The 22,646-nt window shown below is 36.8% G+C and overlaps 1 protein-coding gene across 5 annotated transcripts in view; it reads right to left on the bottom strand.

Moving 5' to 3' along the window:
* OPA1 (OPA1 mitochondrial dynamin like GTPase) overlaps positions 1-22,646 on the bottom strand; it is an 89,785-nt gene that overhangs the window by 41,294 nt on the left and 25,845 nt on the right. For all 5 annotated transcript variants that reach the window (XM_082685797.1, XM_082685800.1, XM_082685798.1 and 2 more), the window contains 13 exons: positions 20,829-20,933; positions 19,105-19,191; positions 18,283-18,396; positions 13,925-14,005; positions 13,727-13,801; positions 13,347-13,418; positions 13,163-13,262; positions 12,696-12,826; positions 9,803-9,875; positions 9,642-9,714; positions 7,449-7,564; positions 6,537-6,601; positions 5,696-5,772 (listed from right to left, as the gene is read on the bottom strand). In XM_082685797.1, the coding sequence (XP_082541923.1) occupies positions 5,696-5,772; positions 6,537-6,601; positions 7,449-7,564; positions 9,642-9,714; positions 9,803-9,875; positions 12,696-12,826; positions 13,163-13,262; positions 13,347-13,418; positions 13,727-13,801; positions 13,925-14,005; positions 18,283-18,396; positions 19,105-19,191; positions 20,829-20,933 (1,169 nt within the window). The remainder of the gene's footprint in view (positions 1-5,695; positions 5,773-6,536; positions 6,602-7,448; positions 7,565-9,641; positions 9,715-9,802; positions 9,876-12,695; positions 12,827-13,162; positions 13,263-13,346; positions 13,419-13,726; positions 13,802-13,924; positions 14,006-18,282; positions 18,397-19,104; positions 19,192-20,828; positions 20,934-22,646) is intronic.

Genomic DNA, 22,646 nt, shown 5'->3' with positions numbered 1-22,646 from the left:
AAATAAAGGTAACAATGTAAAAGATGGATAATCAAGTTGAGAATCCTTCCTGCCTTAAAGACATCTTAGAATAACAAAGATCTCTAAACAAACAAACAAAAAAAATCAAGGAAAAAACCTGAACTCTTAAGAAAATATTTGGCTTCTCCCAAACAAATTTCTACTATAAGATAATACTACAACATAAAAAACACTCTGCCTCCCCAAAGTGGTCAGTCTTAAGAGTAATCTCAACCCACTACTATGCAGCCACAAGGCTCAGGGTAGCAGAAACAGCTGACCAAAGGCCAAGCTGCAATTTTCTTAGTTGAGAAGTGTCAACACTCCCTTCTATCCAAACTCCTCATATTCACTCAACATCTTGTGTAAAAACAAGTTTACTAAGTCAATAAGCTTAGCTGCTGGTTTCCCCTTGCTAACTTTCAGGTCTGTTTTCAGTGACAACCAGAACACCAAAGAGTTAGTGTAAGGAGGTAAGGATATACCACAGGGGACCAGAAGGACAAAGTTAATTTAGTTACAGTGTTAATGACAGAAAATGACAGGGAGATTTTTAGGAGCAAACTGGAAAAAAAAGCTTCTCAGGGTCTCCTATTCATTAATTTCAACTTAATTCATATTCATGTAACTTTAAACACAAATTAAAGATTTCTCAAAGATGAATAAAAGGCCAGGATCCAGCCTCTGACCACCAAGCTTTTTGTTGCTCCTGTCTCAGAACAGACTTGGTCTGTCATCTCTTCCCTGGAGTCTGGGCCAAGAATTGACATCTCAGACACCCTTTCAAGGTGTCCTATCAAATTCCAAACCATCAAATCCTGACAAGTCTATGGTAACTTTCTTATAGGAGGCCTCTTTCCAACCCACCACAGGTAGCTGCTGTCACCTATCCTCACCCCCCAATCCTCACCTCCCCTTTCACCTCCAAGCTGTTGTCCTCTGTCCACACTCCGCCTGCTCCCCTGCCTTCATCATAATCATGTTTACTGCGCCCCCTATACTCTGTTCCGTAACAAACAAACCACTTTACATTCTCACTCTTTGCCTGTTCCTTATATCCTCAAGCCTTTCCTGGCTCTCCCTTCCAGACAGTGGTTGTCCTTACATTCTGCTGACCGGAAGCTGCTCAGTTAGGAAGTGGAAGCCATGTTCTCCTCATCCCACAATCTTTCTTCTGGACCATTAGTCCTCAACTCTCACGCAAAAATCCCTGTGCTGAGGCCAGCTCATATGCTTACACTGTCTGCCACCCTGACACGCATCCTTACTTACATTTCCTAACATGTTATGTGACTGTAGACTTCGCTATTCTACACTTTGCTATCATCTAGGTAAAATTCCACAAATACACAAAATATAACTTTAACATTATAGTTCTATGTATTCCCCTCATTATCTCCAGGAACTTTACCTCTGTTTTACTCCATTTTAATGAAAACACTTTTCAAAATGGAAATTTCTTGTTTTAAAGCAGAGGTCTCACTCTATAATTTCAACTAATACAGAAAATGTAAGAAGTCCTCCATAATTCCTCTTTCAGTAGTATAATTCACAGCTTAAGTTATCAATAAAAACATTTAATGCTTACATAAATATATGTGTGTTTACATAGGTAGATCATATTACACAGACTGATTTATAAACACTTTTTAAAAGTTAAAAGCATATTATACAGTTTTCCATGTCAACATCTTATATTTTTCTTTCTTTTTTTTTTAAAGATTTTATTTATTTATTTGACAGAGATCACAAGTAGGCAGAGAGACAGACAGAGAGAGAGGAGGAAGCAGGCTCCCCGCCAAGCAAAAAGCCTGATGCGGGGCTCAATTCCAAGACCCTGAGATCATGACCCAAGCCGAAGGCAGAGGCTTTAACCCACTGAGCCACCCAGGCGCCCCAACATCTTATATTTTTCAACAGCATCACAGTAATCTAGTCTATGAATAAATCAAATATGTTAATTCAAAGAGAAAACACAAGTTTTTAATTTTTTTATACTTATTAGTAAAACAACAGTGAAGATTCTTACATGTTCATCTTTGTCAAATATATCTTTATTCCTACAAATTCACATTAATGTAATGACTGGATAAAAATGTACTTGCTGTTTAGCTAATTTTTCCATTATCTATACATCCAATCACTAAATCCTATCAATTCTACCTTCTAGGTAACTTCTCAGATATTTCAAAACTGTCTCCTCTTCTCCATCTGCACAACCACTATTCAAGTTCAAGCCACCATCACCTCTCATCTAAATAATTTCAACAGCCAACTGTTTCTTTGCTCACTGCCCTCTTCTTCATAACATTCCACTTTCCCTAGTACAAAGATCTTTCTAAAACGCAAATCTGCCCTAAAGTTATTCAGCGGCCTTCAGTGCTCATAGGATAAATTCCAAGCTTCTGAACAAGGCTTATATGGCCCTTGATAATCTATATCTTATTTGTATCTACTGTTTTATCTCCTGCTACTCGCCTCCCCTATGCTAAAGCCATAGGTAACAGTCTTCAGCTACTTTTGTCATCTTGCTTGCTCTCACCTCCTGGGTTCTGCAATTTTCTGTCACTGCCTTTACCTAACACCTTTTACCCATTAAATCTAGAATTATGATATCAGAAATTTTTTAAAATTCCTCAACTCTGAGTTAGGGAACTCAGCTGTGCATTCCCATTTTCCTTTCACTCTTTAAAGAAAATAAACTTTAACACTTTTAACCAAAAGTTATATGCATACCATCATACCATTTTTTAAAAAGTGTATTTCTATCAATATAGCCAGCTACCCTTCTAAATGACTATGAAAAACATAAAAAGCTATAATAATGGTCACATAATGTTAATGGTATACCAATATCTCCTGCTTAATGTTTGTAATCAATTCCTGATGAGGTATATTACGTGAAATTGTTGGGAGCCTATTTCTGCCTATAATGCATCATATGTCAAATATAAATCCCTAACAAATCTTTTAAAAACACAGTTACAGTACAGTAGAATACCTATAAGTAAATTATAAACAATCACGTTTGGGATATAAAATACTTGTAATACCGCTTCCAGATTACAAAGTATACATCAAGTAGTCTTGGTAATTAAATAATTAATATCTTAGTCAACCCTAAAATATCACATAAGGCATATGCAACAACAACAAATACTACTTAGGACAGTAACAACTATGTCGCAAAAATAAAATGCTCTGGGTAAAATGCAGTTGAATTCAGTGTGGTATGAACACTTCCAGTTAGGACCTGCTATTTTGATCTATGTTTGTGTTAAGCTAGAGTCCAGGAAAAAAAAAAAAACAAATGCTGATGAAAAGATATAGAATCATCTGATCCAGCAGCTCACAGAATAAATGTCTAGCAGACATATGTCCTATTTCTTTCCCTTGCCTTATCAGTAGGCAGTCTGGAAATACAGGCTTCTCATCCCTTCACAATTCCCTTCAGCCACCTGTGTGTTAAATAAATGACATCTATATCCACTGCTCACTTTAATGTAGGCATAGAAAATTACCCATTTCATGATGATGACAGAAATTTACAGAGGCACCATATTTTTTTCCCATAAACAGCATTATTAGTTATAATAGTTTACAAATCACTTTTCATGTACATTATCCTTATACAACCTAGTACAACAAGAAGTATTCATTCTTTGTGTGCACATGTGTGCATGTGTGAGTGTGTACACACACACAGTATCTTACAATTTCAAAAGCTAATTAGCTTACAGAAAGCCATAGAACTGGCTTAAAATACAAATAATAACAAAGATAAGCTGGACTGTAAGATCAAGAATCCTTTTGGGGATACAGAGAAGAGACTGGAAACAGACCAACTTTGGCTCCTTGAAGAGGAAGAAAGGACATTGATGTGGGGAAACTAACAATACTAAATGAACTAATAATATTGAATATTGAACTCAAATTTAAGGACTAGACACTACTCTCTAGGCTCAATTTGGATCTTCAGCTGAGCAAACCGAAGAACAGAAAACATTTAGTTCTAGTCCAAGAATGATAAATTCTTAAAAATGCTATAGACTTCATCATAAAGATAATTCATGCACAAGGACTTTGTTAATTAAAATATGATCACAAAAAAAAAATCAAGGCTATGTATACACACCTTGCCTGAGGTACACAGAACCTATTTCGGTTTCAGTGCCCTATATCCAACAAGTTTAAGAGTGCCAAAATTCACTTAAACATAAATAGAAGGTGAAAATAAAAAAATAAATAAATAATGAGAAGGTGATAATTTGCCCCGAAAGAGATTTGCATGACTACTTTTCAAAATAATGCATTTACCTATTTTTTAAAATCTCCAATAAAATTCAACTTAAAATATGATTTGTACAAAACATGAGGCACGTATTACAAAAGTACCTACTGTTCTTACTCAGAAATGAGAACATGAAAATACATATTCTTTTCCCTTTACAAATTAGTTTTCACTATAGTTTTGTTCTCTGTGATTAATCTAACAAGAGCAACGAGGTTTTTAAAATTTATTTTTTTATTTAAATTCAGTTAAATAACATAATGTATTGAGTTTCAGAGACAGAAATCAGTGATCATTCTATCACCCTGTGCTCATATCACATGCCCTCCTTAATGTCCACCACCCATCTCTTCCCCCATTCTCTCCACCCACTGCCCCTCCAGTTTGATTCCTATTATTACGAGTGTCTTATGGTTTGTCTCCTCTGATTTTGCCTTGTTTTATTTCTCCCTCCCTTCCCCTATAAGAACAACCAGTTTTGATAGACTAATCTTTTTTTTTTTTTTTAAAGATTTTACTTATTTGACAGAGAGAGATCACAAGTAGGCAGAGAGGCAAGCAGAGAGAAAGAGAGAGAGAGAGAGAGAAGGAAGCAGGCTCCCTGCCTAGCAGAGAGCCCAATGCGGGACTTGATCCCAGGACCCTGATATCACGACCTGAGCTGAAGGCAGAGGCTTAACCCATCGAGCCACCCAGGCAGCTCTTGATAGACTAATCTTTATATAATATACAACTTGATGCAACTTTTGCCTAAAGGACTTGACAGAAATCAAAATTTTTACATGGTAAAAAGAAGTCCAAGACAAATTAAGATTTAAAAGGACCATGCAGAAAGCAATTTTTCAGAATACCTTTTCTGAAAGATACTTAAAAAATATATAATTTATTATATTTAAGACTGACCACTTTCAGTAAGCAGAATGTTTTTTGTATGTTGTAGTATCATCTTACAGTAGAAATTAGTTTGGGAGAAGCCATATAAGTATTTTCCTGAGAGTTCAGTTGAAATAGCCTTTTTTTTTTTTTTTTTTTTAAAGATTTTATTTATTTGCCAGAGAGAGTACACACAAGCAGGCAGAGAGGCAGGCAGAGGCAGCGAGAGAAACAGGTGCCCTGCTGAGCAAGGAGCCCGATGCGGGACTCAGTCCCAGGACCCTGGGATCATGACCTGAGCCAAAGGCAGCGGCTTAACCAACTGAGCCACCCAGGTGTCCCAAAATAGCCTTTTTTAAAAAAATTAGTTAGACAACCATAGTAGTTAGATTTTGCAAAAAGAAATACTTTTATGCTATTTACTGTTTGGGGGGATGAGCCAAGGCTACAGTAAATCACTGATTTATCTAAATTTTAATATTTCATTATAATCCATGTAGTAAAATCTTTGAGAAAAGGTCAAATACTCACCAATGTTTTGGTGTAACCTGGCTCAGACTGATAACTTCATCGAGGATTTCATTTTTTGCTTTTTCAAATAGTTCATTCTAGATAATAAAGATACAAGTAAGTAAGATTTTCATAAGATTAATCTGCCCTGATGTGAATTTCAGAGATAACTAAAAAGAAGGCCTCTGACAGGCTAGTAGGGTTAGATTACGTCTGAAGCATGCATGACCAGCAAGTAATGTTCTTCTCTCCTACTCTTTTTTTTAGGAATACCAGTAGCCAGATAAGAACAAAGACATGAATACAGATTTCTATCTTATTCACTCAATTCTGAGTGTATTTTTTCATGTAACAAGTGTTACATGAAAATATCAATACATATTAATTTAGTCTATTAGCGTTAATAAACTGATGCAGTGTTTTACAACACATAGCATTTTAAAATCAAAGAAAACCAATATTTAAGTCCCACTAAATTAGAGTATATTTCTCCATGGTAAATACTGAAAAGGTAAAAAAGTTGATGTATAATTTTTAAAAGTTTACATTACACATATATATTCTCTAAAGACCTTTAAAGAAATGTTCCTCACTTTTTCAGTGTTTTTAAACACTTGCTTTAGCAACTTATGATCTAAAATTATTTTTTAATATTATGTGCTAAATAATTTAAAATTATTATAGAAGAGAACTGCACTCTTGCATTTATACAGAGACTGTATTCTTGCAGCTCTAAAGTAGTAATGCTATGGTCAAAACCAAAGCAGTGTGGCTTACCAGACTTTGCTCATCAACATAAATACTGTTGAAGCACAATATTAAACAAGCCATATGCAAAATACATGAGGCACACAAACATTACCCGGTCAAGTTCTCGCAGGCGAGGATAGTTATTCTTCCACTCAGTTTCAAGGTTAAAACGTGTTGCTAAGGAAGAAGGAAAGACGTTCCAGTTTCAGGATTCTCTTTCTATCCAGCTGCAGTGGTTAAAGGTGACCTGACTTATCTCTGTACTAACTGAATTTCCGGTGTGTATCTACTGCTCCTGAGTATTCTGGCTCTCAACACCTCAGAATCTCACTATTGCAACAGTTTTCCAAACCAATCTTCTTGACTTGCTTCTCCATCTTCAATCCACACAGCATAAAGCTGAAACAGCTTAGTACAGCTGCTAAGGCATGGACTCTGGAGTCACATCACAATGACTCAAATCTTGGGTCTATTATTTATTGTGTGTGATACTGAGTGCATCACCTAGGTAAGTTACCCTGGTGTCCCAGTTTCCTCTTCTGTAAAATGGGAACAGTAACAATACTCATAGGGTTGCTGAGGGACTAAGCAGGTAGAATTCCCAAGTGGGAAAAGGGAAGGAAAGTATACTCCCATCAAATGAAACTATGGAAACAAAGCCACAGAGCAGGAAGGTGTGGGCTTCAGGAACTAGGACAACAGAGCTGAAGCAGAGGCTGCTCTGCCTCCAACACCATTCCCCTCTTCCCCCTAAAACAGAGGAATCTGAGTCCTCTCTAGTTTACTAAGCTTTCTCCCAAACACTACTGCAAACTTTTTACTCTGTTTAAACTCTGCAAAGTGCTCCTTGCGATGTTTCCTCTGAAGGAGAAAGTGTTCTTGAACAACTGAAAATTTCTATTCTTCCCATTTTCCACATGCTAGCTAATAGACAATGAGCTAAAAAGCAACTGTTTAGGGAATAAAGAATCTGCTGGATACCTAAGACTGCCAATTAAAGAAATGTTTAAAGTTGTTAACTTACCTTTGAAACTATCCGCCTGTTGCTCAACCGATTCTCGTACCATTTTCCAAAAGCAGTCTGAAACAGCTAGGCTTAAATTTCTTGTAGTCACTTGGTGTGCCTTCAGCATGCTTGTCCTATTAAAAAATAACAAGAGCTATGTACATAAAAATGGCAAAAAGGACAACACTCTCACCAGGTTTGAAAATGTGCTTGTTATAATATAATGAGAATAGTGACTCTCATATTTTATACTGGCGCTGTTCAATAAAACCTTCTATGATGCAGAAAATGTCCTCTGTCTGAGCTACCTACATGGGAGCTACTAAGTGCATGGGGTACTTGAGCCCTTGGAATGTATGGCTGGTGTGACTGAGAAACAGAAATCTAAAATTCCTTGAAGTTAACTAATTCAAATTTAAATAACCACCTGAGGCTAGTGCCTATCATGTTGGACAGCTGAAAGTTCCATATACTTGTCAGCTCTAGTACCCACAGATAATAGTCAAGACTACGTTTTCAAGAGCTACCTTGACTTACTACACTAATACAGACACAAATATACGTTGCCATTTTTAGAGACTCTCGATATAATTTTTAATATAATTCAGTTGTCCCTGAACTCTTCCTTTTTGTTTCTCTGTCCGGATCTTACTTTCTGTTATTTTCTGTCAATATTTGCTTAGGGCTATCCCTTTGACATCCTCATCCCCCACTCCAACTTTCCCCAATACTGAAAGAGAACCAAGTATGTGTACTCAAAATGTAATTGTTGAGCGCACTTGGATGGCTCAGCATGCAACTCTTTTTTTTTTTTTTTTTTTTTTAAAGATTTTAAAAGATTTTATTTACTTAGGGATGCCTGGGTGGCTCAGTTGGTTAACTGTCTGACTCTTGGTTTCAGCTCAGGTCATGATCTTGGGGTCATTATATTGAGCCTGATGTTGGGCTCTGTGCTCAGCACAAAGTCTGCTTGTCCCTTTCCCTCTGATCCTCCCCCTGCTTGCCCCACTCTCTCTCAAATAATACATAAAATCTTGAAACAATAAAACAATACTTTATTTATTTATTTATTGAGAGAGAGCGTGCGTATGGGCGCAAGCAAGGGGAGGGGCAGGGGGAAGGGCAGGGGGAAGACAGAGAGAATCTCAAGCAGACTCCCCACTAAGTGCAAAGCCCAACACAGGGGTCAATCCCACATCCCCGAGATCCTGACCTGAGCCAAAATCAAGAGACAGATGCTGAACCGACTGAATCCCCCAGGCACTCTGGTAGGCAGGCAAATCTTTTTTTTTTTTTTTTTTTTTTAAAGATTTATTTATTTATTTATTTGACAGAGAGAGAGAGAGAGAGAGAGATTGATCACAAGTAGGCAGAGAGAGAGAGACAGAGAGGAGGAAGCAGGCTCCCTAGCAAGCAGAGAGCCCAATGCAGGGCTCGATTCCAGGACCCTGGGATCATGATGTGAGCCCAAGGCAGAGGCTTTAACCCACTGAGCCACGCAGGTGCCCCAGGGTAGGCGAATCTTTTTTTTTTTTTTTTTAAAGATTTTATTTATTTATTTGACAGGCAGAGATCACAAGTAGGCAGAGAGGCAGGCAGAGAGAGAGGAGGAAGCAGGCTTCCTGCTGAGCAGAGAGCCCGATGTGGGGCTCGATCCCAGGATCCTGGGATCATGACCTGAGCAGAAGGCAGCGGCTTTAACCCACTGAGCCACCCAGGCGCCCCAAGGGCAGGCGAATCTTACTGTGAGTTTGATATCCACATCAGGGGCAGGGTACTTACTTATTTATGAGAGAAAAAAAAAGAAGAGAAGAGAAGAGAAAAGAAGAAAAAAGAGAGAGAGAGAAAGAAGGAAAATAAATATAAAATACAAGATGGGTTTCTTTAAATGATAAATAAAAATGTTAAGTATTGATTTTTAAATATCATTTCATAAATAAAACTAAAGAGGTGTCTGTGTTATCGTTCAGTGCCCACAGTCCAAGGGGCAGTTTATCACACAAGCATGTGTTGTACCAGGTGATAAGCTGCTTCTCATTCTGAGTAGCTTGAGGACTTGCCTTTTAGATAGAGATCGTTATTTGGGAAAAATTCTGGAAATTCAATGTTAAACTAACAGCTTTATTTGTTTTATAACAAATGTTTTAAGTGAAAACAGTTTAAGCTACTTCCTCAGTATAAAATTTTAAAATATTTAAACCATATACCTACTTTAGGAGTTTTGAATTTTGAAAAAATTCTTCTTCATATTCTCTTATAGCTTCAATGCTTTCAGAGCTGTTTCCTAGGGAAAGATGATGGAGGTCTAAGAAAATTAATTTTATTTGAAAACAAGAAAAACTTAAATTATATAATAATACCTCTTCACATACCTTTTCCTGTTACAACAGCAAAATAACCCAGAGCTTTCATTGGGAAGAGTTTTCCTTCAATAATCTGCTGAATCTATTTTTAAATGTGGGAAATAAATGTGAGATATATGTTTATGTAATTTTTTAAAGTACAACATACTATTCAAAAAGAAAATTTAATAATGCTGCATACATATATGTTCAGTGAAATATATAAATCTGTACAAAAGTGTTAAAATGGTTCTCAACTGCTATTTGAGGGAAAAAAATGAATGTATTTAATTTCATTACACTAAAAGATACATTATTAAGACCTAAGATGCATTAGTAAAATCTGGAATGATGTGCAGTGGAGTCAGGCCTTAGTTCAATTTCAATTCCACCACTTACTAGCTACGAGGCCTGAAGAAGCTACTCACTTTTTTTTTTTTTTAGATTTTATTTATTTGACAGACAGAGATCATAAGGAGGCAGAGAAGTAGGCAGAGAGAGAGAGAGAGGAGGAAGCAGGCTCCATGCTGAGCAGAGAGCCCAATATGGGGCTCGATCCCAGGACCCTGGGACCACGACCCAAGCCGAAGGCAGAGGCTTTAACCCACTGAGCCACCCAGGCGCCCCGCTACTTTTTTCAAAATGACTGTTGAGAAGATTCTCTGCAGCACTATGATACGTACCACAGTGCCAGGCATGCAGAGACCCTCGATAAATGGCAGCTGTGATGATTATTTCCCTATACTTTTCTTCAAATAGATAAATTCTAAACAAGGTGGGACAGTCTTATCTTACTTTTAAAAATATTGGGATCCATTGGCTCTCATCTCTTTTAGGGTCAAAAACCCTTTTCTAAATTATAAACTTAGTTTTCTAAAAACTATAAACTCTGTCTCCAGAAAAATGCATATTTACATAGAGATCTATCATTCAAACAACTGAAGGTTCTGCTCCCAGAAGCCCATTCACATTAACACTACAGGAAGAATCACTCCTTCAAGACAAGTTACACCCCTGAGCTAATGCTGCCTCTTTGGTATAAAAACGGACTGATAGAAAACTTAACTGCACTTCAAAAGAAATACAAACTTACTATCCTAGGGAAGAGGGGAAAGGAATGAAAGAAATGAAGGGACATGGGAAGAAGGCACAGAATTTCCTTCCACTTTGTTTCTACTTGTCTTCATACCAGGACCAGCAGCATCACAGCAGGCCCTCCCCCTCAAAACATGGCAAAGCAAAGGTCATGGAGGCTGTGCAGAGAAGAGTTAACAGAGCAGGCATGAGACTGTGGTCCTTAGCTGGCACCCGAGGACCTCACTGGTAAACAATTCCCACATTGAAACAAAACTTTCCCTGCAAAAGAGTGGCTCATTGTGTGAGTAATGTGGTTTCTGCTGAACATCTGCTTTCCTTTGGGCGTCTGGAATTTTGGTACTTGAGGGGGCCTACGTAAACAGCCCCCAGTAAAAACCTTAGGTGTTGAGTCTCTCAAGAGAAACTTGTTGCTGGAGGGATTAAGTGTTTCCTTCAGGACTCTCCCAGGAGAGGGCTCTTGGAAACCTGAACCTGGTTTCCTCCAGATACCATCTCTTGTACTTTTGCTTTTTGGGATTCTTCTTTGTATCCAATCACTGTTCACAGATGCTGGTGTAAGAATGACTATGTGCTGAGTCTTGTGAATCCTTCTATGGAATTGGTAAACTCTGGGGTGGTCTATCTTGGGAACACAGCACAAGAGGCACACACAGCAAGTTTCAGGTGGGAAGGAGAGAAATTCTAAGCAGTAGCACAAGGGATGGATACTTATACCTTAAGTTGTTCTATAGGGGATCAAGATATAACAGATGACAGCCATCATGTATATAAGACAGTGCCAAGCACTATTTTAACCACTTCACAACAAATATTTAACTCATTAAATCTTTGCAACTTATGAGATAGTACCATTAATATCTTCATTCCAACAGATGAGGAAGCCAAAAGCACTAAAAAAAGTTTAAAAATTTACCCAACATTATACAGCTAGCAAAGAGTAGAGCCAGCATTTGAAACCAAGCAATCTGGCTACAGACCCTATATTTTCAATCACTGACTTCTGCTTTTAGAACTAAGCAAAGAACTCGCTCTAAGTCATGACTTGCTCCCTAGTAAGAGTTACAATGTCATGTTGAAATAAAACTTTCTCATTGTTAGAGGAGAAAGAGGGACACTGAACCCCATGTATAAAGATGTATAAAGCTGCAGAATTTTAGAAATGAAAATGACCCTAGAGATCAGCTAGACTAATAGGATGGATTATGCACTAACTAGATGCAGAGAAGTAACAAGATTTGCTCAAGGACAACACAGCTTGGTGGTGGAGTATGGATAACAACTGTGAGGCCTGAGACCAACCCATTGCCTTCCGTATTATAAAAATCTGCTTCATAGTCTTTGATCAGTTAGGAAAGGTAATGTTTGTTTGCAAAAAAAAAAAAACCCCAACAAAAAAATGTATACATAATGTCCAGAAGGAATCTATAGTGTCACTAGGCCTACACTAATTTTTAAATATTAACTTAAAAAAAATTTTTTTAGAAAAGAAACACCACAATCATTATTAATTTGTGGTTAATTAATAAGTGGTTAATGAACATCGGCATATAAGATTATTTAAATTAGAGTAAGCAGCATTAATAGTTTTCTAAGAATTTCTGAAACAAACAAAATGAAATTATGGAATTTTACTTAAACCTCAAAATTGCACTTAAGTAATTTACTTTAACTTTCTAATACTTTGTTTTTAATGAGAAGAAAAATCCCACTAAAGTATTCTACAAGTTTTTGTTTGCTGTATGTTTTTGCTTTTATCACCAGTCCCTATCATAGCTGGAGCTTATACAAAGAATCTGTTCTTTCACAATGAAGAGCTTGCCCTCACCCTGCTTGGACTAGCCACGTTTTTTTCTGCCAGGTCTACTTTGGTCAAAACAAATATTGTCCTCCTTCCATGGGGATCCATTTGACTGACCAGGTCTGTCACAATGCTGCGTTCAGCATCCACAGATCCATCTGAAAAAAATTTGAAAAATGACACTATAACAACTGCAAAGTAGACTTTAAAATTTCTATTTGCTACACCCTTGTATCTACATTACAGTAAGAAAACTTCTTAATACATTTATTTTAGTTATGAAAAGAACTTCTAGCTAATAAAAATCTGCGATGCCTACAATGAAATTTATCAAAATATTGCCAATATCAATCCTATTTACTAATAAATGAATGATTTAGGGAGGGCAAGACATTTATCTTGTATGTTTATGTAATGTGCATATTTAGAGCAAAGCTTAGCCTGCTAAAGAGGGAAGCATATCAGTGCAATTAAAACCTTTTGATAAGATTTACCTTGAATACACAGTATGATGGCATTAGGATTCTGCATATAAGCTTTGCTGATACTGAAAATAGTTTCCTTTGTGTCAGGAGCCATGCCTGATGTCACAGTCTTGAAGAAAAAGGTTTTAAATATCGTTACACATATTTTCCACAATAGGAACAAGACAAAAATACATGTTCTATATATACTTACATTGATCACACCTGGTAAGTCAACAAGCACCATCCTCTGCAATCCCGGGCCTTTTACATTTAAAGATATGGTCTACTCAGGGAAAACAAAAGAAAACAAAATTCACCATGGGCGGCGATCTGTTAGTAATATATTCATGATATGTATGTTCTGAAAATTCTGTACCTCATCCATTCAGAAAGAAGTTATTCTTTTTCTGATCCTTTTATTTAATTATTCTAGAAAATTACTCACAAAATGATACATTATTTGGAATATTTTTAAAAATCTGTGTGTTTTAGAATAGCTGCAATCTAAACATGAATGCCAATCATGATTTATCTCAAATCATAAACTCTGAATTTCCACAGAACATTGTTAAAATGAATTACAACACTTACCTCAGGACTAACAGTACAGCCTTCTTTCACATTTTTCCTCATTCGGAGTTCTATTTCATGTCTTAATGCTGCGAGCTATTAATAGAAAACAACAAAATCCTATGAAAATCTTCAACTAACAAATATTCCAGTTTAGTTGTCTTTCTTAAACTTATAGGAGTTAGAAGCTACCATGAACCTCATACAAATTCTACTTACATCCTCCTCTTTGGTAAGATCGAACTCCCGAGAACTATCTTTAAACAAGGCCACATGGTGAGGACCTTCACTCAGAGTAACCTGAAATTAATGGAAAATCAAGATGTAGTAATACATTTACAATTCATATTGATCCCATAGGACTTACAGGGTCTAGAGCAGCCCACTGCACTGCATAAATCCAGGCATCCCCTCACAGTACACATAAAGGAACATCCTTGGGGGCTGTCAACATGGCAGTGCAGAGACTACAGAATTTTTTATCTGTATTGTCCATATATCTGTTGCATGTGCTGTAATTTCCCAACAAGACTGCTGGCTACTCTTGATCTTTCATGACCTAAAACAAAATGCTGCTGCCCCTATCCTTTTCCAGTCAATGCTAGAAGACTACTAAGAACAGAACCATCAAACTACAACTTGAAAAACAAAAAGAAATCTTGGATTTAACTTCAAAGGTTAACTTAGGTAAAGGACAATTCATTCATTCAACTTCTATCTATTGAGGACTAACTGTGTCAAGTGCTGCCGGAGGGTAAACAAAGAATCTACTGTCCCTCGTTTAGAGCTCACTACCTCCTGGGAGAAATAATACACAGAACTAAATGGACAGTGCAGCAAAACCTACGTGCACATAAGACTGACCACAGGGGAGCTAATGTAGCTTCTACCCAAGGAGTGAGAGACATCTGCATAAAGAATTCCCTAACAGCTTATATATCAACAGTCAGGGCTTTCATGAGGACTTCTAAAGTTCACATTCCTTTGCTTTTCAGGCTTCTTTATAATGATCCAATTTTACTTTTAAAATACAATTCCTTCTACTGAGACTTGCTAAGAAAACCAACAAAACTTAGCTGTTTGAAAGCATCAGAGAGCAGCCATGGCATCCTGGACTGGGCCCAAGACCCCAGAGGATTTTAGGGGCATATTCCTATGGCTGTTTTCCTTTGGGGTGCTTATAGATTTGTGGCACAGGGTCACGTAAGAGAAAAGGTTAAAACTTGAAGCAGTCTTAGTGGGTTGAGGAGACAAGATCAGAAATCAGAGGGTATCAAGCAGCCCTGGCTTAAGGTGCTAAAGCTCCAGAAAAAAACTGACAGCAGAAATCAATCTCCAAAAACCAAGCCCTACCTTTTGTCCACAATTTCCCCGTAACATGTTTGCACATGAGTTAGCAAAACAGAAAGAATCTGCTAAAGAGGCTAAATCAAGATTCTGGCAATCTGTCTAGGGGAGACAAAAACACAGAGTTCAGAGTCTATCAAAGAGAAGAAGTCCTGGTAAATTCTAGAGAAGTAATGGTGAACCGGAAAGAAACCAGCCTTGTCTGTTTCAAGGAAATCTGTTCATGATTTACTCACCTGCCAGAAGAAAATGAATTCCTTCCTAAAATATAATATCATTCATAATGCTATTCATATAACAGCCACTATAATTAGAGTGCTGGTAGCAATGTAGAAGGTAGATTTACAACATTTTTAGAGATGATTATAGAATAAGCTATGAGGTACAGTCAGACTTTCCCCCCACCAGAAATATCCCAAGTGCCTATCAATAGTAAGATGGACCTATAAAGTTTGGTGTGTTCACACAAAACCATGGAGCAACGGAAAAGAAACTGGTTTTACACAACATAGTTGAATTCATGCCCAGATCCAAAACAGTGCACTCTGTTATAAATCACACTAGACTGCTTGTTGCAGTTTTGAACAGACTTCATTTCTGGAAGATTTTAGCACTAGCCTTATTATCTATTCTGGCCTTTGTTCTTGGTGATGTCAATTTTCTAATTCTGCCATTACTCTACACCCACCAGCTGAAGTAAAAGAAAAAAAAAAACACCTTACGACAGCTTTCAGCTTTCCCCCTGAATTTATGTCCACAGATCTTTTTTGAGAGAAAGAGCAGATGTGCAAGTGGAGGGGTGGAAAGAGAGGCAGAGGGAGAAAGAGAATCTTAAGTAGGCCCCAACCCAGCAACAGAGCCCAACATGGGGGCTTGATCTCATGACCTTGAGAATATGACCTGAGCCAAAACTGAAGAGCTGGACATTCAACCGACTGAGCCACCCAGGCGCCCCTATCTCCACAGATCTTAATGGAGACCTTAGTATGGCTCAGGAATCCTATTATATCTTGCCTTATCTCCATCAACTCACTTCTGGAGTCACCACTTGCCTAGAAAGACTTGTTCACTCGATCTTTAATACCTTCTCCCCTCTCATTACTTCATAGCTGATAATCTAGCCTCTCATTTCACTGAGCAAGTGGAAGCAAGCAGAAGGATACTTGCACATATTCTACTTAATTGCCTTCACTGGTAAAATGGCCAATTATTAGTCTTCATCTTTCCTGATCTGTCAGCAGTGTTTGACCTCACTGATCACTGCTTCCTCCTAGTTATTTTCTTGACCTGGCTTCCAGTACACTGTGCTGCTTGGGTTCCCCCTATTACACTGCTGGCTCCTTGAGAAGCTCCTTTGTTGTCTGCTCCACCCTCAACCTCTTAATCTTGGGTATGCCCAGGACACAATCCTTCGTCCTGTGTCTTCTCTTTCCTCACTCCCTCAGTGAACTTACCTAGTAAGACCATGGCTTTACATACCACCTTTAGATATTTGATTATGACGTCTAAATTTATGTCTCTAGCCCAAGTCTCCAACTGCTACTTATTTGTTAATATCCCTTGCAAGTCAAAAACTCCCAATCTTCTCTCCAGGGCTAACTCCCACTACTCCAGACTCCCCCATATCAATTACATGTTCTAATTTATTCAGGCCAAAAAGCACTGGCATCATCTTGATAACTGACTTACACTTCTTCATATCAAGTATGCTAAGAAATCCTACTGATTTTGCTTTAAGAATCGATCCATAATCCAATAATCTCTTATCATCTTTGAGGCTAGTTCCCTGGTGAAACAATCACCTGAACATTCCAAAAGCTTCCCATTTGGTCTCTCTCGATCTACCCATCTTACTTACATCTATTTTCAGCACAGCAGCTACAGTGAGCCTTTTTAAAAAGTAGTATTATAGGGCGCCTGGGTAGCTCAGTCGATTGAGCGTTCAGCTTTTGATTTTGGCTCAGGTTGTCATCTTGGGGTCCTGGGATCGAGCCCTGTGTCGGGCTCTGCACTCAGCACAGAGTCTGCTTGGGATATTCTCCCTCTCCCTCTGCACCCCTCTCCACTTGTACGCACAGGAGAACTCTTTCTCTATTAAAAAAAATGTAGTATTACTCTGTTCAAAACCCTGCACTGGCTCCCTATTTCATTCAAAATAAAAATCCAAGTCTGTGCAATGACCAACAAAGCTCTAATGATCTGTTTCCTGCTGCCTCCCATTAGTCCTCTGATCTCATCTTCCATCCACTACTCTTCACTCTGGCCTTGAACACAACAGCCACCGAACTACCTCAGGGGCTTTGCACTAACTTTTTCTCTGCATGGAACACTCTTGAACTAGATATCCACATGACTTCTTCCCTTACTTTGTGCAAGTCTTGGTTCAAATGTCATCGTCTCAATGCAGTCTACCTGGCACCCTACCCTTACCTGGCTTCACCTTCTTTTTTTTGTGGCACAACAATTACCAGCTTCTAACATACTATGTAATTCAGTCATTTATTTTGCTTCTTACTTATTGCCTGCTTCTTCTAATGGAACTCATCCTCCATTATGGAAAGGATCTTTGTTTTATTTAACTAACACACTGCTAGAACAGTGCCAAGCATATTAGGCATTCAATAAATATTTGTTGAATGAAAGACTGTAGCCATAGACTTTTTTCCTGCGGCAATGGATGAACTGTGAGAACTTCTATATATTGCATGCTGAGTCCCAGCCTTTGTCCTCAAAGACTCTGCTACTATGAGCAATTGTTCCCTACCCCTTACATCATCATTTTTACCTCTCAAACTGTATCATTACAATCAGTTGGTAAATATCTTTCCCTTGACCCAACATATTTCAACTACTACTGCCCCATTGCTCCATTCTTCTTAGAGTAAAACTGGAAAATTATCTACATTTACAGACTCCACTTCCAATATTCTCATTTTCTGACTCAACCTCTCACTGACCTCACTCTGAATAAAATCCAGAGTCCTAACAACGGCTTAGTGAAGCTTGGTCCCACCACACCTCTGCCCTCCTCTTCCATCTCTCGTCCATCACCTGCTCTGCTCCTATCACACTGGTCTCCAGGCTGTGCCTGCACCGATTTCCACAATAGGACTAATTCCCAGGGCTATGTATCCATTCTTTTTCATTATAATTCTTCATTTCAACATAACAAACTTCACTGCAGCAGCTACGTTCCCGAGGAGTTTCATCCAGATGGCCTACTGTCCTACCTTAACCGGAGAGCGTGTCATCATCTCCCCAGATCCTCGAGGGAATATACGTGCTTGAGCAATCATTTCCAACACGCTGGTTTTTCCAGCGCTCTGGTCTCCAACCACAACAACCTTACCATAGAACAAATAACATCAGTTCAGATTTTTTAAATACACACTTTTACTTAAATAGATTTGAAATATCACTGAGATTTTTTCAGTCTTTTAAAAAAAATACAGTTAAATGATTTTAAAAATCCCATCCATAAAAACAAAGATGGTCATTACCTCTATGCATACCAAAAATATAAACAGTAAAATATTAATTGGATCCAGTATTTATATCCAAATTTTTAACAAAAAGTTGTGCTAAATTAAACTACTACTTCTAAAACCAGATCACTCATGTTCTATAAATCTTTTCCGTAGCTAGCTTATTCATTATAAAGACATTTTCAATTCTATGATGTTAAATTTCCTTCATGACTAATTTAATCCACTGTTCCAATATTTTAGTTTCGTGGATGTTACAAATACATAATGCCAAGTACCTAATAACCTTACTTCATTACATATAAATATAACTAAGCCAGTGGACCAAGAGTCAAGCAACAGTTAATGCTTAAGACATCACCTAAAGCACATAATAATATATAGGTAAAAAACATATATCTCTGTTTATATCTCTGTCGTATGTCCCTATGTATATGGCTAATGTCCCTATGTATATGGCTAGACTGTGTGTCTGAGTATGTACATACACATACACATAACTTTTTTAAAATCTGAAGTGTTCTTTTGCTGAAGAGCAAGCTCACTGCATATAAATTTTTCACTTACCCTTGGCAGATGATCTTGTGTATTGTAACTGGCATCATAATCAGACAGAACATCAAGAACTTCAGAATACATGTCAATCAAAGATTTCTAGAAAATTTCAAAAATTAATATGAATAAATTAAAGAAAATCAGATGTGTCAAGAGAAAAAAAGTTGATAAATCCAAAATGTTTTTCTATAATGATTTTTTTTCTAATTACATAATATACTTTATAGTAAAACAGTATATAATAAAATTCCATTTTCTCTCACTCAATTTAGAGATATGCTGATTTAATATAGTACATTAACTGAGGATTTTCTAACCTTCCAATTAAATGTTAAAAGAGGGAAGTTACTGTTTAATATTGAAGAACAAATATTAAATGCCCAACAAAGGAAGATCATTAACACCACAAAGGCCAAAAAAGGAGTCAGGTGACCAACTACAAGGAAATCATCCCCTATCAAGTTTGGTATGTGTATGGTGGCGAGGGGAGAGAAACTGAAGAAAGGATAAAAGTAGAGAAGAAATCACTAAGAAGACTATTAAATCAGTCAGAATGAGTAAGTGTACTGTGACAGTTGTACAGACTCAAGTGTGAGAGCATCAAGGGCAGACATCCTGCATTGTTTCTCTCTCGAGAACCAGGACAGAACATGGTACCTGGCAAATACTTCAATAAAGTATTTGAACAACTAATGAACAAATAAACAAGCGAGGAAAAAAAGGACTACCATGCCAAGCATTTAATAATTAAAGACAAGTTTCAATGCAAGGTAGGAACAAAATGATGGCCAACATTTCCTTTCAGCTCTTAACACCTAGAAGTAATTAAATGGAAAGCAACTGCTATCCTTTCCACTAAAAAATAAACAAAAAATTCTTGAAATTTTCATTACCATTTCATTTTATGAGAAAAAATACCATTTCTGAGGTGAACTCTCAAAATATATTACATTTGGATATGACTTTACTTTACTTTACACCACATGTAAATTGTGAATAAAGCCATGCTATTTATCTGTTTTATGAAGTCATGATTTACAGTTAGAACTATTAATACATGTAGGTTAAAGAGGAACACCTTATCTTTGGACCCTGGCTTCAGAATACATGTGCCATGACTTATTGTAGGTTTGCTATATACAAATTCTGTTTACTTATATAAGATATACATTAAAAATGTTACTAATTCAACTAATTCAGCACATACAGCTTGGTTTAGTGGGCAATAATGAGATTTAACTTACTGATAATGGTAATTACCAATGTGCTGATGATAAAAATACACTTTTTACAAAAATGCTGTAAAATGCCTACAAAACCTTCCAGAAGAAAACAGTAATTCTCATAAAACTGAAGAAAATGGACTATCATTCACTGGAAATTTAAGATGTGATGCCAAGTCATATCTAAATGTCCCTCAACTCACAATTCTTATTTTATAACTGTAGAACTTAAATCAGCCTCAAGATAAATGGGGTATTTCTGAAAAATAAATGGATTCACAAGAAATGACTGTTAAAAGGATGAAGATTTTATGGGCCTATATGAAACAAATATCTGTAGACTATAATTTATGAAGTGTCTTAATATAGGAAAAGACTTCCCTATCTCCAAAGGGTATCAGGTTAGAAAGAAAAGAATAGAACACATTATGGCTTTAAAAACTGGTATTGATGAATGTACAATGTGAAATGCAAAGTTCTGGAATTAGCAAAATTAAGGTAAACTGAAAATACCTTAAGTTTTCTGTGATGGATGCCTTTGTCATCTTTCTGCAATACTAATTTTCTTAATTCTTTGTTCTCTTTTTCTAACCGTTCCAAGATCCTCTGGTACTTTAACTGTAACAAAATAACACCATAATTACATAAGAAAAGGATGAGTTAACAATTTAATTAGTCTAAATTAAAATCTTCCAAAATCCTGAAGTCGTATCTTCTGAATATTTAAAATAAATTATTTCATTTAAGAAGCTTCTTTGAAAATGCTGAGGATAAAATAAATTATGAAAATTCTCATGCAAACAATGGAATTCGTTTTTCTATTATAATTTGGCATTTTCTTTGGAAAATTCTTTGCTATTTACATTGAAGAAACTGAATTATTTAAAAATAGTAAAATGTAAGAATTTAAAGAAGTAAGTTCTTAAGTATACTCTACTGAAACAGTATTTCCTATTACATCAAAAATTTAAGTCTTTACCATAGGGACATTTGACAAAAATTCAAATTCTTCCCATTCCCCACATTATTTTATGTTGTATATTAAAATGAAATAACAACAGCTAATAGTACCTGAGCATGTATTATGTGACAGGCCCAATACTGAATGTTTTATTAGCATTAGCTTCCTAAAGTCTTTACATGAGGCAAAGGTTCCCTAGATTAGGGATCTGAGGTTAGGGACCCTTGGTAGCTTATCACAGGGTTTTGATTATAGGTCAGAGTCAAGAACTCAAACTCTCCAAATTTTGGTTATGTTTCCAAGGCCAGAGATTTCACATTAATTCTTAAAATAGTGATATAAAAAGAGATTTTTTAAAAAGACTGATAAATGTAGACAGCTTGCTTTGTCAAGGTAGATGCTTAGCTACACACTTCTCTTCTCAAATAAATGCAATCCTTTTCTACTTGATCTTCTTAGTTTGTATACTATCATCTCTTCTCTAAACATGAGCAATGTTCAGACACTATTAAGAATTACTTCTTCCGAAAACCAGCAGAATGTTTATGTCCAACTTATATCATGCCTTTCAAAATGGAAAAATCATCCTCTGGAAAATTTTTAGGTTGTTGTAATCTTTTAAGAATAAAGTAACAGGCAATCGGGGTCTATCCTCAGACAATGTCCAACTATAGTCAAATTAAAAAAAGCATATTCTGCAGTAGAACTCAGTAATATGAGACAGGTAGAACAAGAAGCTAGATTCTACTATAAACATTTTTTTTTTTTAAAGATATTATTTATTTATTTGTCAGAGAGAGAGAGAGTGAGAGCGAGCACAGGCAGACAGAGTGGAAGGCAGAGGCAGAGGGAGAAGCAGACTCCCTGCGGAGCAAGGAGCCCAATGTGGGACTCGATCCCAGGACGCTGGGATCATGACCTGAGCCGAAGGCAGCTGCTTAACCAACTGAGCCCCCCAGGTGTCCCTACTATAAACATTTTTAAGTAACACCTGCTCATTTATATGCTGTATATATAAAATATACAACAAAACTCTGACATAAATAGATCTCTGCTGTGTAATATGGTAGCCACCAGCCACTGGAGCTGTTGAGCACTCTGAAACATAGTTCAGTCGGAAATGAGATGCACTGTTAAATGTAAAATACACACCAGACTTTTACAATTCAGTAAATAAATGAATAAATAAAATACCTCATTACTATGTTTCTACTCATTACATGTTAAATGATCCTAATTTGGAATTCACTGTGTTAAATAAAATGTATTATTAAAATCAGTTCTACCTATTCCTTTTTACCTTTTTGGAATGCAAAAACTTTAAATCACACACGTGGCTTGCATTGTATTTCTACTGCACATCACTGGTA

This window comes from Mustela nivalis (genome assembly GCF_964662115.1).
Source record: "Mustela nivalis genome assembly, chromosome: 1".
Taxonomy (NCBI): Eukaryota; Metazoa; Chordata; class Mammalia; order Carnivora; family Mustelidae; genus Mustela; species Mustela nivalis.
Note: the sequence above shows the minus strand (reverse complement) of the source record. Positions and strands in the feature narration are given on the sequence as shown.